Source organism: Mustela nigripes, chromosome X, assembly GCF_022355385.1.
Source record: "Mustela nigripes isolate SB6536 chromosome X, MUSNIG.SB6536, whole genome shotgun sequence".
Lineage (NCBI taxonomy): Eukaryota > Metazoa > Chordata > Mammalia > Carnivora > Mustelidae > Mustela > Mustela nigripes.
In genome coordinates this window covers 66,843,637-66,859,629 of record NC_081575.1, presented here as the reverse complement: position 1 = coordinate 66,859,629, position 15,993 = coordinate 66,843,637, and the positions used below count along the sequence as shown (strand labels likewise).

At 38.5% G+C, this 15,993-nt stretch overlaps 1 protein-coding gene across 1 annotated transcript; it reads right to left on the bottom strand.

Moving 5' to 3' along the window:
* Positions 1-13,204: 13,204 nt before the first annotated feature.
* On the bottom strand, positions 13,205-15,764 carry PABPC1L2B (poly(A) binding protein cytoplasmic 1 like 2B). The gene has a single exon (XM_059386345.1). It carries the CDS (start codon positions 14,898-14,900, stop codon positions 14,298-14,300), a length of 603 nt encoding a protein of 200 aa, XP_059242328.1. The 5' UTR covers positions 14,901-15,764; the 3' UTR covers positions 13,205-14,297.
* Between the last annotated feature and the right edge of the window lie 229 nt (positions 15,765-15,993).

Here is a 15,993-nt window from a genome sequence, read left to right as displayed (position 1 = left end):
GCTTTGGGATGAAATGTTCTGAATATATCTGTGATGTCCATCTGGTCCAGTGTGTCATTTAAGGCCTTTATTTCCTTGCTGATCTTTTGCTTGAATGATCTGTCTTCTTCTGCTAAATTATTTTTAACTTTTACCCTTTTCTTTTTTAACATTTTAAACTAGTTTATCTAATATATATATATATATATTATTTTTTATATTTTTCTTTATTAGTTTTCTTTTTCTAATTGTTTTTTTTCTGAACCTCTTTTTTCCCCTTTATCCCCCCCCCCCAATTTGGGGTCTCCTCTGATTTGGTTAAAGTGTATTTTCCTGCAGTCTTTGCCACCCTTTTAGTATTTTACTTGCCCCTTCATATACTCTTATCTGAACAAAATGAAAAGGTGGAAAAATTCACCACAAAAAAAAGAACAAGAGGCAGTACTGAAGGCTAGGGACCTAATCAATACAGACATTGGGAATATGTCAGATCTAGAGTTCAGAATTATGATTCTCAAGTTTCTAGCCAGGCTTGAAAGAGACATGGGAAATATTAGAGAAACTCTCTCAGGAGATATAAAAACTCTTTCTGGAGAAATAAAAGAACTAAAATCTAACCAAGTTGAAATCAAAAAAGCTATTAAGGAGGTGCACAGATGATGAACACAGAAGCGAAAATTCTCACCAACATACTAGCCAAAAGGATAATTTACCACAACCAAGTGGGATTTAATCCAGGGCTGCAAGGTTGGTTCAACATCTGCAAATCAATCAATGTGATACAACACATTAATAAAAGAAAGAACGAGAACCATATGATACTCTCAATAGATGCTGAAAAAGCATTTGACAAAGTACAACAAAACTCTTCCTGATCAAAACTCTTCAAAGTGTAGAGATAGAGGGCACATACCTCAATATTATCAAAGCCATCTATAAAAAACCCACCACAAATATCATTCTCAATGGAGAAAAACTGGAAGGTTTTCCGCTAAGGTCAGGAACATGGCAGGGATGTCCATTATTACCACTGCTATTCAACATAGTACTAGAGGTCCTAGTCTCAGCAATGAGACAACAAAAGGAAATTAAAGGCATCCAAGTTGGCAAAGAAGAAGTCAAACTACCACTCTTCACAGACGATATGATACTATAAGTGGAAAACCCAAAAGACTCCACTCCAAAACTGCTAGAACTTGTACAGGAATTCAGTAAAGTGTCAGGATATAAAATAAATGCACAGAAATCAGTTGCTTTTCTCTACACCAACAACAAGACAGAAGAAAGAAATTAAGGAGTCAATCCCATTTACAATTGCACCCCAAACCCTAAGATACCTAGGAATAAACCTAGCCAAAGAGGCAAAGAATCTATTCTCAGAAAACCAAAAAGTACTCAGGAAAGAAATTGAGGAAGACACAAAGAAATGGAAAAATGGTCCATGCTTCTGAGTTGGAAGAACAAATATTGTGAAAATGTCTATGCTACCTAAAACAATCTACACATTTAATGCAATTCCTATCAAAGTACCATCCATCTTTTTCAAAGAAATGGAACAAATAATTCTAAAATTTATATGGAACCAAAAAAGACCTCGAATAGCCAAAGGGATATTGAAAAAGAAAGCCAAAGTTGGTGGTATCACATTTCCGGACTTCAAGCTCTATTACAAAGCTGTGATCATCAAGACAGCATGGTACTGGCACAAAAACAGACACATAGATTAATGGAACAGAATAGAGAGCCCAGAAATAGACCCTCAACTCTTTGGTCAACTAATCTTCAACAAAGCAGGAAAGAATGTCCAATGGAAAAAAGACAGCCTCTTAAATAAATGGTGTTGGGGAAATTGGACAGCCACATGCAGAAAAATGAAACTGGACCATTTCCTTACACCACACATGAAAATAGACTCAAAATGGATGAAGGACCTCAATGTGAGAAAGGAATCCATCAAAATCCTTGAGGAGAACACAGGCAGCAACCTCTTCAACCTCAGCCACAGCAACATCTTCCTAGGAACAACGACAAAGGGAAGGGAAACAAGGGCAAAAATGAACGATTGGGATTTTATCAAGATCAAAATCTTTTGCACAGCAAAGGAAACAGTTAACAAAACCAAAAGACACCCGACAGAATGGGAGAATATATTTGCAAACTACATATCAGATAAAGGCCTAGTGTCCAAAATCTATAAAGAACTTACCAAGCTCAACACCCAAAGAACAAATAATCCAATCAAGAAATGGGCAGAGGACATGAACAGACATTTCTGCAAAGAAGACATCCAGATGGCCAACAGACACATGAAAAAGTGCTCCACATCACTCGGCATCAGGGAAATACAAATCAAAAGCACAATGAGATACCACCTCACACCAGTCAGAATGGCTAAAATTAACAAGTCAGAAAGTGACAGATGCTGGCGAGGATGCGGAGAAAGGGGAACCCTCCTACACTGTTGGTGGGAATGCAAGCTGGTGCAGCCACTCTGGAAAACAGCATGGAGGTTCCTCAAAATGTTGAAAATAGAACTGCCCTATGACCCAGCAATTGCACTACTGGGTATTTACCCTAAAGATACAAACGTAGTGATCTGAAGGGGCATGTGCACCCAAATGTTTATAGCAGCAATGTCCACAATAGCCAAACTATGGAAAGAACCTAGATGTCCATCAACAGATGAATGGATCAAGAAGATGTAGTATATATACACAATGGAATACTATGCAGCCATCAAAAGAAATTAAAAAATTAAAAAAAATAAGAGTAGCAACACTTATATTGGAAAAACAAGATTTTATTTTTTAAATATTTTTTCAATTTATTTATTTGAAAGACGGAGATCACAGAGAGAGAGGAGGAAGCAGGCTCCCTGATGAGCAGGGAGCCCGATGCGGGGTCAATCCCAGGACTCTGGGATCATGACCTGCGCCAAAGGTAGAGGCTTAACCCACTGAGCCACCCAGGTGCCTGAAAAACTATTTTTAAAGCAAAGACTATAACAAGAGACAAAGAAGTTCTCTATATAATAATAAAGGGGACAATCCAACAAGAAGATATAACAATTGTAAAAAAAGGAAAAAAAGCAGAAGATATAACAATTGTAAATATTTATGCATCCAACATGGGAGGACCCAAATACATAAAACAGTTCATAATGAACATAAAGGAACTAATAAATAATAATATGATAACAGTAGAGGACTTTAACACCCCCACTGACATCAATGAACACATTTTCTAAGCAAAAAATCAATAGCGAAATATTAGCTTTGAATGACACACTAGATCAGATGATTTAACAAATATATTCAGAGTATTGCAACTTAAAACAGCAGAATACACATTCTTTTCAAGAGCACATGGAATATTCTCCAGAATAGATCACATATAAAGCCATAAAACAAGTCTCAACAAATTCAAAATGCTCAAAGACATAACATGTGTCTTCATCTTGGTGCTATGAGTTAAGCCCCACATTGGGCATAGAGCTTACATTAAAAACAAAAACAATACTAAAAAAACCCGATTTGGCTTCCTACCAGCAATGTATGTAGGAATTGCGGGCTTAGTAACCAAAGATTATCAAGAAAGCTATCAAAGGAAAATGATATTGAAAATCTTAAATCCACGACTTCTTCACCCATATTTATATCTCCATAAATAATCTTTCCCTTTCCCTCTAGAAAAGGGTAAGATTATCCTTGGCTCTATCTCATTGACTTACCTTGGAAATTCTAGTAGTCCAAGAAAACTTTCCTAGGCAATGATCAAAATCCCAACAAGTTATTTTGTGGATATTGACAAATTCATTGTAAAGTTTGTATTGTGAAGCAAAAGATTCAGAATAGCCAACACCATATTGAAGAAGAATGAAGTTGAAGAACTGATGCTATCTGAATTCAAGACATAACACTACAGTAATGAAGACATTGTGATATTGGGGGAAGGGAAGACAAATAGATCAATGAAATAGAATAGGAAACCCAGAAATAGGTTCTGGTCCAAGGTCACAACATAAGAAGACCTTGAACACAACTCATCCATGGAAGACACCAAACTATACCTACTTATAGAAAAATTCCTCCTGAATAAGAACTGCCTGACTGAAGAGCTTCTGAACAATCAAAGATTGAAACAACAGCAAGAGAAACCAGAGAGATGGAGGCACAGTACCAAATGGAATACCCATCCCCAACACTATGAATGACAACAAGGAAGGAATAGTACTAAGTGCTTAGGAATAGATACCTCTGTCCTTGGGCATAGGGGAAAAAAATCTTTGGTTTCAATAGGTGGAAAGAGTCAAGATGCCCTTCATCAGGGGAATGGATAGAGATATGTTCCATATATACAATGGAATTTTACTCACCCTTCAGAAAGGATGAATACCCTAGTTTTGCATCAACTTGGATGGGACTAGAGGAGAGTGTGCTAAGTGAAATAAGTCAAACAGCGAAAGTCAATTATATGGTTTCACTTATGTGTGGAACATAACGAATAATGTGGAGGACATTAGGAGAAGGAAAGGAAAAATGAAGTGGGAGAATAGGAATGGGTGATGAACCATGAGGGATTATGGACTCCAGGAAACAAACTGAGAGTTTTGGAAGGGTGGGTTGGGGGTGTTGGTTGGCCTGGAGATAGGTATTAAGGAGGGTATCAATTGCATGGAGCACTGTCTATTATATGCAAGCAATGGATTATGGAACACTACATCAAAAACTAATGATGTACTTTATGGTGACTAACATTACACAGTAAAAAAATAAAATAAAATAAACTGCTATACCAATTCAGGATATTACTATGGTCACCTAGAAGATAGGATATTGTAAGCAGGGGATTTATGAGGATAAAGCAAATACTAAACCCCTTGTGATAAGCTAGTTTTGATTTCTAGTCTGCTTTCGAGATGTTTCATTCTGTTATCTACATATATCTCAACAAAAGCTGATTAGCTCTCTCAGAATAAAAAAATAATAAATAAGTAAGTAAATAAATAAAATAAAAAGCAGCTAGCACATAATACAGATAACACTAGACTCTGCCAAGCAGCTAAGGAACTGTGGGGTTGCTGTGCATGTCAGAGGAACTGTAGAATGACAGGGTTTACATTCCTACTCCACCATAAAAGCCTAAACTGGAGCAAAGTCTGAACACCATTACAGATGTACTTGTCATCACACTGACCTTGAGACCTCAGCAAACCCAGGATCTACAAGCTCATACCAGCTCACATCATGCTGCGACACAGGAAAAAAAAAAATCCATGGAGCCAAGGAGCTGCATGGACACTTTCTCTTTCTCCTCAAAACAAAACAGGGCTCATGTAACAGTGAGCTAGTGACTTCAGTGACTCCAGGTTCACAAGTCCACTCCAGCCCCTGTGGTGCTGGGGCACAGAAAATAAGCATCATTTTTTTATTTACAAATTTACTTTATTTTTTTTAAAGATTTTATGTATTTAGTTGACAGAGAAATCACAAGTAGATGGAGAAGCAGGCAGAGAGAGAGAGAGAGAGGGAAGCAGGCTCCCTGCTGAGCAGAGAGCCCGATGCGGGACTCGATCCCAGGACCCTGAGATCATGACCTGAGCCGAAGGCAGTGGCTTAACCCACTGAGCCACCAAGGTGCCCCAACAAATTTACTTTATTTTTATTTTATTCTTTCATTTGTCTTGTCTTGTTTTTATTTTTGTTCTTTTTTGTTTTGTTTAATTTTCTTTTTTCCTTTTATTTTATATCTTCTATTCTTCTTCTTTCATTTTATTATCTTCTTTTCTTCTTCATTTTCTTCCTCCTCTTCTCTTCTTCTTTCTCTTCCTCTTCTTCCTCTTATTTCTTTATTCTGTAAAAAGTTGTGGTTTAAAAGAGTAACAAGTATATAGAGCCATAGATCCAGCCACCCCAAAACAGTCACCAAACACATAGTCTACATACAGGACACCATACGCAAGACCATTCCACCAAGTTTAGAAGAAGTAGTCTTTCTGCCTAATCCATAGATACAAATACAGAAAGCTGAGTAAAATGCAGAGACAGAGGAATATTCCTTAAAATAAAGAACAAGAAAACACAACAGAAAAATAACTAAATTAAACACAGATAAGCAATATGCCTGATAGAATATTTAAACTAGAAATTATAACGATACCAGGCTACAGAAGTGGAAGAACTCAGTAAGACTTTCAATAAGAAGATAGAAAATATCAAAAAGAACAAAGTGGATTTAAATAATACAATAACTGGAATTTAAAATAAAACAGAGGAAATCAACAGTAGATTAAAGGATGCAAAAAATATAACAGCAATCTGAAAGACAGGGAAGTAACAAACTCACAATTAGAATAGCAAAAAGAGAAAAGAATTTTAAAAATGAGCATAGATTAAGAGATATCTTAATCAACAAGAGATTTCTTGGCAACATCAAGTGACAAAACAACTGCATTATAGGGGTCCCAGGAAAAGAAGAGAGAGAATGATATAGAAAACTTACATGAAAAATAATAACTAGATGTTTAAATATACCCTTATCATAAGAGATAAAAGGACACATGGGAGGGTTTGTCTATTTGTTTGTTTGTTTGTTTGTTTTGTTTACTTTGTAAGAAAATAAATTACTTTTTATATGAAAAAAAAATTTAAAAAAAACCTAGAAACTTCCCTAACCTAGGGAAGGAAAATAGACGTACAAATCCAAGAACCACAGAGAGTTCCAAACAAGATGAACCCAAAGAGATCCACACAATGATACATAATAATTAAAATATCAAAGTTTAAAGATTAAAGAGAGAATCTTAAAAGGAGCAAGAGAGAAACAAGAGTTACCCACAAAGAAAAACCTATGAGAAAAAAATAAAAAGAAAACCTATGAGGCTGTCAGGTAATTTTTACACAGAAACTTTGCAGGCCAGAAGATGAGTGGCCTGATATGTTCAAAATGTTGAAAGTTTAAAAAAAAAAAAAAAAAAAAAAAACCTCCAACCAAGAATATTCTACCTTGCAAGTTTATCACTCAGATTTGAAAAACAGATTTTCCTAGACAAACACAAGGTAAAGGAATTTATCACCACTAAATCAGCCTTATAAGAAATGTTAAAGAAATTTTTTTAAGTGGAAAAGAAATGGCCATAATTAGACATAATGAAATCATGAATAAAAAGATAGATATAGATAGATATAGATATAGATATAGTTATCTATCTATCATGTAGGAAAGAGTATAAAGGGAAGAGAAGGGAAAAAAGAAAAAGAATTTTGTTTGTTCAGTTCTTTGTTTGTTTTTTTTTTTTTTAAACACGTATGAACTTAAATGACCATCAAAGTAGCATAGATTGCTATTTACTTAGGATGTTATATATGGAAACTATGGGAACCACAAACCCATTCATATAATAGATACACAAAAGATAAAAAGAAACTCAAGCATAACACTATAGAAACTCATCAATCACAAAGAGAGTAAGAGAAGAAAGGAACAAAGAAGACCTACAAAAGACACTGAAAACAAATAACAAAATGGCAGTAAGTACATACCTATCAATAATTACTTTAAATGTACAGAGATAAATGCTCTAATCAAAAGACATATGGTGGTGGGTTGGATAAAAAATCAAGACCCATCTACATGCTACTTATAAGAGACTCACCTCAGACCTAAAAATACATCCAGGCAGAAAATGAAGAGATAGACAAATATTCACCATACAAATGGAAACAAAAAGAAAAGTGGATAGCAATATTTATATCTGACAAAATAGACTTTAAAATAAAGACTACAAAAAGAGACAGAGAAGGGCATTATGTAATGATAAAGGGATCAATCCAACAAGAGGATATCATTATTATATATCTATGTACCCAACAATAGATTACCTAAATACAAATATTAATGGACATAAAGAGAGAAATTGATTGTAATACAGCAGTAGGGGACTTTAGCACCCCACTTACATCAATGGATAAATCATCCAGACAGAAAATCAATAAGGACACAATGGCTTTGAGTGACACATTAGACCAGAGGGAGATAACAGATATACACAAAATATCCCATTCAAAAGAAACAGAATTCACATTTAAGTACACACAGAACATTCTCCAGATTAGATCATTTATTAGGCCATAAAATAAACCTCAATAAATTTAAGAAGCTAGAAATTATATAATGCATGATTCCTAATCACAACATATGATACTAGAAATAAATTACAAGAAAAAACTGGGAAAAAAGCAGACATGTGGAGACTAAACAAAAAGGTGCTAAATAACCAATGGGTCAATGAAGCAGTCAAAGAAGAAATTTTTAAAAAAACTACATGGAGACAAATGAAAATGAAAACACAAGAGTCCAGAATCTTTGGGATACAGGAAAAGAAGTTCTAAGAGATAAGTGTACAGCAATACAGGCCTACCTCAAGAAACAAGAAAAAATATATGTCAACAAACAAACCACCCAAAAGAAATGAATAAAACCCTAGTAACATACAATCTTTTAAAATGGACCAGGAAGAAATAGGAAATCCAAATAGACCAATTACAAATGACAATATTAGATTGGTAATTTAAAAAACTACCAGAAAATAAAAGTCCAGATTGATTAATTCCCATTACTCTCTATTCAATCACTAATACACAGGTGAATTCTACCAAACATTTAAAGAAGCATTAGTACCTATTTTCCTCAAAGTATTCCAAAAAATTAGGAGAAGAAGGAAAGGTTCTAAATTCATTTTATGAGGCCATCTTTATACTGATACCCAAACCAGACAAAGAAATAACACCAAAAAATATTACAGGCCAATATCCCTGATAAACATTGATGAGCAAAAATTCTAAAAATATTAGCAAATCCCACACAACATATTAAAAAGGCCATTCACCCTGATAAGTGGGATTTATTCTGGGGATGAAAGAATCATTTAATATTTACAAATCAATCAACATCACAAAACGCATCAACAAAGTATAAAATGCTATGATCATCACAACAGAGGCAGGAAAAATATTTGAAAAAATTCAACATCCATTTATGGGGTTAAATTAAACCCAACAAAGTGAGATTGGAGGGAGAATATCTCAACATAATAAAGACCATATATGAAAAATCCACAACTAAGATTATACTCAATGGTAAAAAATGTCAGCTTCTCCTCTAAGATCAGGAATTTTCACTCTCACCACTTTTGTTCAAAATAGTGTGGGAAGTCTTAGCCACTGCAGTAAGACAAGAAAAAGAAATAAGAGGCATCTATATTGATAAAGAAGAAGAAACAGTTACTATTTGCAAATGGCATGGTAATACACATAAAAAATCCCAGACTCCACCAAAAATCTACTAGAAATAATGAACAAATTCAATAAGGTGGCAGGATACAAAATTAATACCTAGAAATCTGTACTGTTTTTATACAATAACAATAAAGTGGTAATAAAGGAAATTTAAAAAAACACCCCTTACAGTTGCACCAAAAATAATAAAATATTTTAGGAATAAACTTAACCAAAGAAGGTAAAACCTATACTCCAAGACCTATAAAACACTGATAGAAGAAATAAGACACTAACAAATGGAAAGGTGTTCTATACTTATGGATTGGAAGAATTAATGTTGTTAAAATGTACACATTACTCAAGGGAATCCACAGATTCAATGTAATCCCTTTTAAAAATACCAACAGCATTTTTCACAAAACTAGAACAAATACACTAAAATTTGTATAGAACCACAAAAGACCACAAATAGCCAAAGAAAAAGAACAAAGCTATCACAATACCGGATTCCAAGACATGCTACAAAGCTGTAGTAATCAAAAGAGTATGGTACTAACACTAAAACAGACACATAGATCAATGGAACAAAATAGAGACACCAGAAATAAACCTACACTTACATGGTCAGTTAACCTATGATAAAGGAGGCAATAATATATGATAGGGAAGACAGTCTCTTCAAAAAATGGTCCTGGGAAAACTGGAGAGCTACATACAAAAGAATGAAACTGTACCACTTTGTAACACCATATACAAAAATAAGCTCAAAAGGGATTAAGGCTTTAAATGAAAAACCTGAAAAAGAATCCTAGAAGACAACACAGACAATAATTTCTCTGACATTGGTCCTAACAACTTTTTTCTAGATATGTCTCAAGGCAAGGGAAACAAAAGCAAAAATAAACTATTGGGAGTACATAAAAATGAAAAGCTTCTGAACAGCAAATGAACCAATCAACAAAACTAAAAGGCAACCTACGGAAGTGGGGGAAGGTATTTTCATATGATTTATCTGATAGTTTCTAAATATATAAAGAACTTATACAACTAAAAATGAGAAAAAATGAAATAATCTAATTTTAAAAATGAACAGAAGACATGAAAACACTTTTCTCCAAAGAAGACATATAGATGGCTGACACATGAAAAGATGCTCAACATCACTCATCATCAGGGAAATGCAAACAAAACTTCAATGAGACATCACCTCATACCTGTCAGAATAGCTAAAATCAACAACACAAGAAACAACAGATGGTGAGGATATGGAGAAAAAAGAAACTTTACTGTTGGTAAGAATGAAAACTGGTGCAGCCACTGTGGAAAACACTATAGAGGTGCCTCAAAAAGTTAAAAATAGAACTACCCTATGATCCAGCAATTACACTACTGGGCATTTACCCAAAGAATACAAACACATTGACTTGAAGGGATATATGCACCCCTATGTTTATAAGAGCATTATTTGCAATAGTCAAGATATGGAAGCTGCCCAAATGTCCATTGATTGATGAATAGAGAGAGAAGTTGTGAGATAGATAGATAGATGATAGATAGATAGATAGATAGATAGATAGATAGATAGATATGGAATTTTTCAGCCATGAAAAGAATGAAATCTTGCCACTTGCAATCACATTCATGGAGCTAAGATTATAAAAATAAAAGTTAGTCAACCAGAGAAAGATAAATATATTATCTCACTCAGATGTGGAATTTAAGAAATAAAACAACTTACAAAAGGAAAAAAAAGAGAGAGAGACAAACCAAGAAACACACTGGGTGTGGTGCATAAACACTGAATTTTGGAACACTGGAAAAAAATAAAATAAAACTAAAAAACAAACAAACAAACAAGAAACAGACTATAGAGAAAAAACTGATAGTTACCAGAGGGAAGATAGGTGGGTGGATGGGTTATAGATAAGTGATGGGGATTAAGGAGGGCATCTGTGGTGGTAAGCCCTAGGTGTTGTTTGTAAATATCGAATCACTACACTGTACACCTGACACTAATATAACACTGTATGTTAACTAAATGGATTTAAAATAAAACTTAAATAATTTAAGTATTTGTGAATGGATAGTTATAGTTTGTAAAAGTATATAAAATAGTATGTCTCAACTACTTCTAACTATATTTTAGTGTGCTTGATCTCACCTTTTAAAAATGCACTTGTAAAATGAAATAATGAAAGAAAAATGTGCAGTCCATTTAATTTTTTTTTTTTTTTACCAATATTGGCCAATTTAAAAAGTTCAGCAGGACTATGTGCTCTCTTCTACACTACTGGTTGATAAAAACTTCAAGGGAGAAACATCAAGCAGAAAACAAGGAAAACGTTTGACATGTCCATATCTATCTCTCTGAAATTCCTACAGTAAGGACTAGAAAGCAATAAAATTTTCCAAGACATTCAGCTGCAAAAGTGTTCACCATAGAGCTGATCTTACATGTAAAAGTCATACATACCCCCAAGGAGATCTGGTTATAGAAATTATAGCTCATCCCACAATGCACTATTATGTAACAACTGAATTAAAAGAATATTTAATGATTCAGAAATATGATCCCAGAAAATTGTCATAGGGAAAATACCTTCCAATGGAAGAGTTCATAGTGTATTTTAAAAATATCTAGATATATATTTATTTAAAATGTATTTTTTTAAAGATTTTATTTATTTATTTGACAGACAGAGATCACAAGTAGGCAGAGAGGCAGGCAGAGAGAGAAGGGGGGAAGCAGGCTCCCTGCTGAGCAGAGAGACCAAGGCAGGGTTCAATCCCAGGACCTTGAGATCATGACCTGAGCTGAAGGCAGAGACTTAATGCACTGAGCCACCCAGGCGCAGTGCATTAAGTATTTTGTAAAGTAGTGCTATTAAAAATGGTATTAGAATTTTTGCTTTATTTTGTTACATTAATTTTTTTAAAAATATTTCTATTATAATCATGTACAATTTGCATTAGAAGTGTTCAAAATAGATAAAAACAAATGAACTTGCTTCCCTGAGAAGATCTAGGTAAATACAGAAATGACTGCAAAACCAAGAGCAGAAAATAATATATCTGGGTCTTGTTACACTACTGGTGCAAATATTTGGTCAGCCAAATATTTGCAAATTCAGTTTATCTTTTCACTTTTTTTTTTTCAGAAAATTATCCTGAAAGTCTGCAAAAATTTGTGCACTATGATTGGCAGCTTTGTTTGGATGAAGAAAAATAAGTATCAAACTAGATGTTAAACAATAAGGAAGCAGTTAAAATATATATACTCACATGGACACTAACAGATGTACAGACATGGATATTTATATATATATATATATATGTATATATATATATATATATATATATGTACATACACCTAATCCCTCTGTCCATCTATTGAGTCATCAATTCAATGTTATATTAACAGCCAGAGAATATATTTTTAACAATAACTTTAATGACATGAAATGAAATAAAAAGTATGTGTGTATAAACATATATACACACACATTTTTCTGTGAAAAAGCAGATATAAAAACAGTATATACATTCTTATATACATATATGACATATGCAAAAAAATACTAAAGGTACAGCCAAAAATGCTTCAGGTAGTTCTTGGAAAATATTACAGACACATGGATGAAAATATTTCAGAATGATATGGGTGGCGATTAGAACTGATTAGTAGGGACATTACATCTCTTCTGTTAACTTGTCTGCTTTTTTAAACTTTTCCCTTCAACGAACTTGAATGATTTTGGTGACAATGGGGAAAAGGGCAGGAAGTGGGCACAGGGAAAAGAGGTGATAAAGATCATTTACATCCAGTAAAACAACCTCAAACAGCGAAATCCCATTTGCAGCCTATCAAGCTGGCCAAGACACACACACACACACACACACACACACACACACACACACACACCAATTACAGTGACAAGGAGACTATGCAGGGGAAATGAACATACTCTTTTTACTAGCTGTGCTGACTGGCATGGATGCAAATCAGTACAATGCTCATGAAGGGGCCATTTGGCAACACACAGGGAAAGTCTTTAAAATATCCTGCAAGGATATTTTATTGTGGATCCTGCAAGTACACAATTAAGAAGACCATCCGGTAGGCTAGCAAAGATTTGGGTTGACAAGGAAGGATTCATTCTTCAGAGTATGCAGTGTTGGGTTTAAACACAAGAAAAGAGCTAGGCACCACCTGAATGTCCAACAATGCGGGACTGATGACAGAAATGTTAAAGATCCATCCATACACTCCCAGGCCCTGAAGATGACATTTCGGAAGCCTGTTGAATAACATGGAAAGAAGTTCAATGGGTTGATTTTTGTTTGGTTTTAGTTTCTGAAGAAGCGGGTTAAGAAACACCACACACATGAACCATTCTATAACAGTGTGTTAGAAGGAAAGGTGGGGTGGGAGTCAGGAAGGGAGAGAGAGAAAGGGACAGAGGAGAACCTGGAAAAACAGCACACCAAAAAGTGGTTGTCTCTGGGTAGTCAGATCATGGGGAACAATTACTCCCTTGGTTTTCCCTCATCTGAGGGATGCTTCTCCTTTTTGATATTCCTACCAAGAGATTGTATTACTTGTGTAGGGAACAGAGAGAATGAAAGTGTTTTTAAACCAACCCACAAGGAGATGAGGCAGCCTCTAATCTATCAAGTGGCACAGATTACCAAGATTATTAGCAACGCCCTTGGTGGGGGGCAGAGAAGAGAGGTGGGGAGAGCAGAAGGGAGGGAGAGGGAGGAGGAGGGTAGGAAAGGAGGGAAGAAGAGAGGGAGAAGGAGGGAGAGGGAGGAAGGGAGGAGGGGGAGGTAGGGAGAAGAAGAGGGAGAGAGAGAGGAACACAGAGACAGAGACAGACAGAGAGGGAGAGACAGAGACAGAGACAGAGAGAGAGACCTGCACTCCCAGTACAATACAATACACTGCTGGTGGGTTGGGGGGGGGGGCAAAGAAGGGGGTTGTAAACCGGATGGGAGCCAAGGTTTGGCTCTGCTGGCTGGCTCATTCCTGGCATGTCTTCATCGCAAGGTGGCCTCCTCATCAGTGTCTTCCTCGAAATCCTTGACGTCAGCACTGGTGGACTGCCTGGCCCAGGCTCCCCTTTCGGCCTCTCGTTCTTTATGCGACTTGAATCTCCCGACGAAGATTTTGCGGTAGTTCAGGAACATGCCATTCATCGCATCAATGGCGCGCTCTGCGGACTCCTGCTTCTGGAAGTGCACAAACCCGTAGCCCTTGGGCCCCTTTTCGTCGCACGCCACTTTGCAGGACAGGATGTTGCCGAACGCCGAGAAGATGTTGTACAGAGCCTTGTTGTCGATGGTCTTGCCCAGGTTCTTGATGAAGACGTTGCCCACCCCACTCTTGCGGAGCGAGGGGTCCCGCTGGGACCACATGATGCGCACCGGCCTGCCCTTGATGACATCAAAGTTCAGGGTTTCCAGGGCCCGCTTTGCGTCCACCGGTTGCTGGTAGTTGACGTACGCGTAGCCCAGAGAGCGGCGGGTGATCTTGTCCCTGCAAATGCGGATGGAGAGGATGGGCCCGGCCGGGCTGAACTTCTCGTACAGCATTGCCTCTGTCACTTCAGGGTGCAGGTCGCCCACGTACAGCGAGGCCATAGGAAAGTCTGGGTTCCCCTCGGAGCCCCGGTTGGTCTCCGCATCCGCAGCTGCATGCGCAGCTGCAGCCGCCGCCGCCGCCGCCGCCGCCACCGCCGCCGCCACCTCCGCATCCGTATCCGCCTCCCCCAAGGAGGGCGCCGCAGCCTCCACTGCGGCTGCTGCGGCTGCCGCGGCTGCGGCGGCGGCGGCGGCGGCAGCGGCGGCGGCGGTGGCAGCGGCAGCTCCGGCTTCAGCCGCACTGGCCTCCAAAACCGCTGCCGCCAGGGCGGCCTCCGCCTCCTCCCCCTCTGCCAGGGAGGCCGTCGCCTCCCCGCGGGTGGCCTCCGCCACTGCCTCCTCTACTGAGGCCTCGGCCTCCACCGCAGTCTCCACCTCAGCTTCCGCCTCCGCTACGGAGGCCTCCGCCACAGCCTCTGCCACGGTCGCCGCCGCAGCCTCCGCTGCCGCTGCAGCCGCTGCCGCCACCGCCGCCGCCACCGTCGCCGCTGTCGCCAGGGTCGCCGGTGCCGCCAGGCCGCTGCCGCGACCTCCCTTCCCGCGAGCTGGGGGTCGGAGAGGCGGGAAAGGACAGGAGGGCGGGTGGGCGCTGGAATCTGTGCCGAGCGCGCGAGTAGAAGCTGGGGCCGGGACCTGGGGCCAGTCGATTTGGCGAGTCCAAGTCACTTGGGATAGCAAGTGAGCGCTGCCAGGAGCGCGCCGGTGCGAGTCGCCGCAGCCTGTGCAGACTGCTGCTGCTGCCGCTGCTCGGTCGTGGGCTACGGCGCGGGGCGCGGGCGGGCGGCGTGTGGTGGCGGGCGGCGTGTGGTGGGGGGCGGGGGGGTGTTGGCGTCTGTGGTCCGGGCAGCTGGGAAGGCTTCTGTCTCTTTGGTTCCCCCTGTGGCTGCTGCGGGGCTGTGGGGCCGCGGGCTGTGGGAGGGGACGTGAGCGGGAGCCTTGAGGCAGAGGCGGGGGCGGCGGCGGGGGGAGTACGTTAAGGGGGTGGGGGGTGAGTTCTCAGCCTCTCAGGTCGCCTGGATATTCATGAAGAGGAAGGCAGGGAAAGGGCTCCGCTGTGGACTGCGGGAATACGGGTTAGATTTAGAGGGTTTTG

Bases quoted from the DNA above. Each gene is read 5' to 3' on its own strand.
- PABPC1L2B (XM_059386345.1), bottom strand. From the start codon at position 14,900: ATGGCCTCGCTGTACGTGGGCGACCTGCACCCTGAAGTGACAGAGGCA.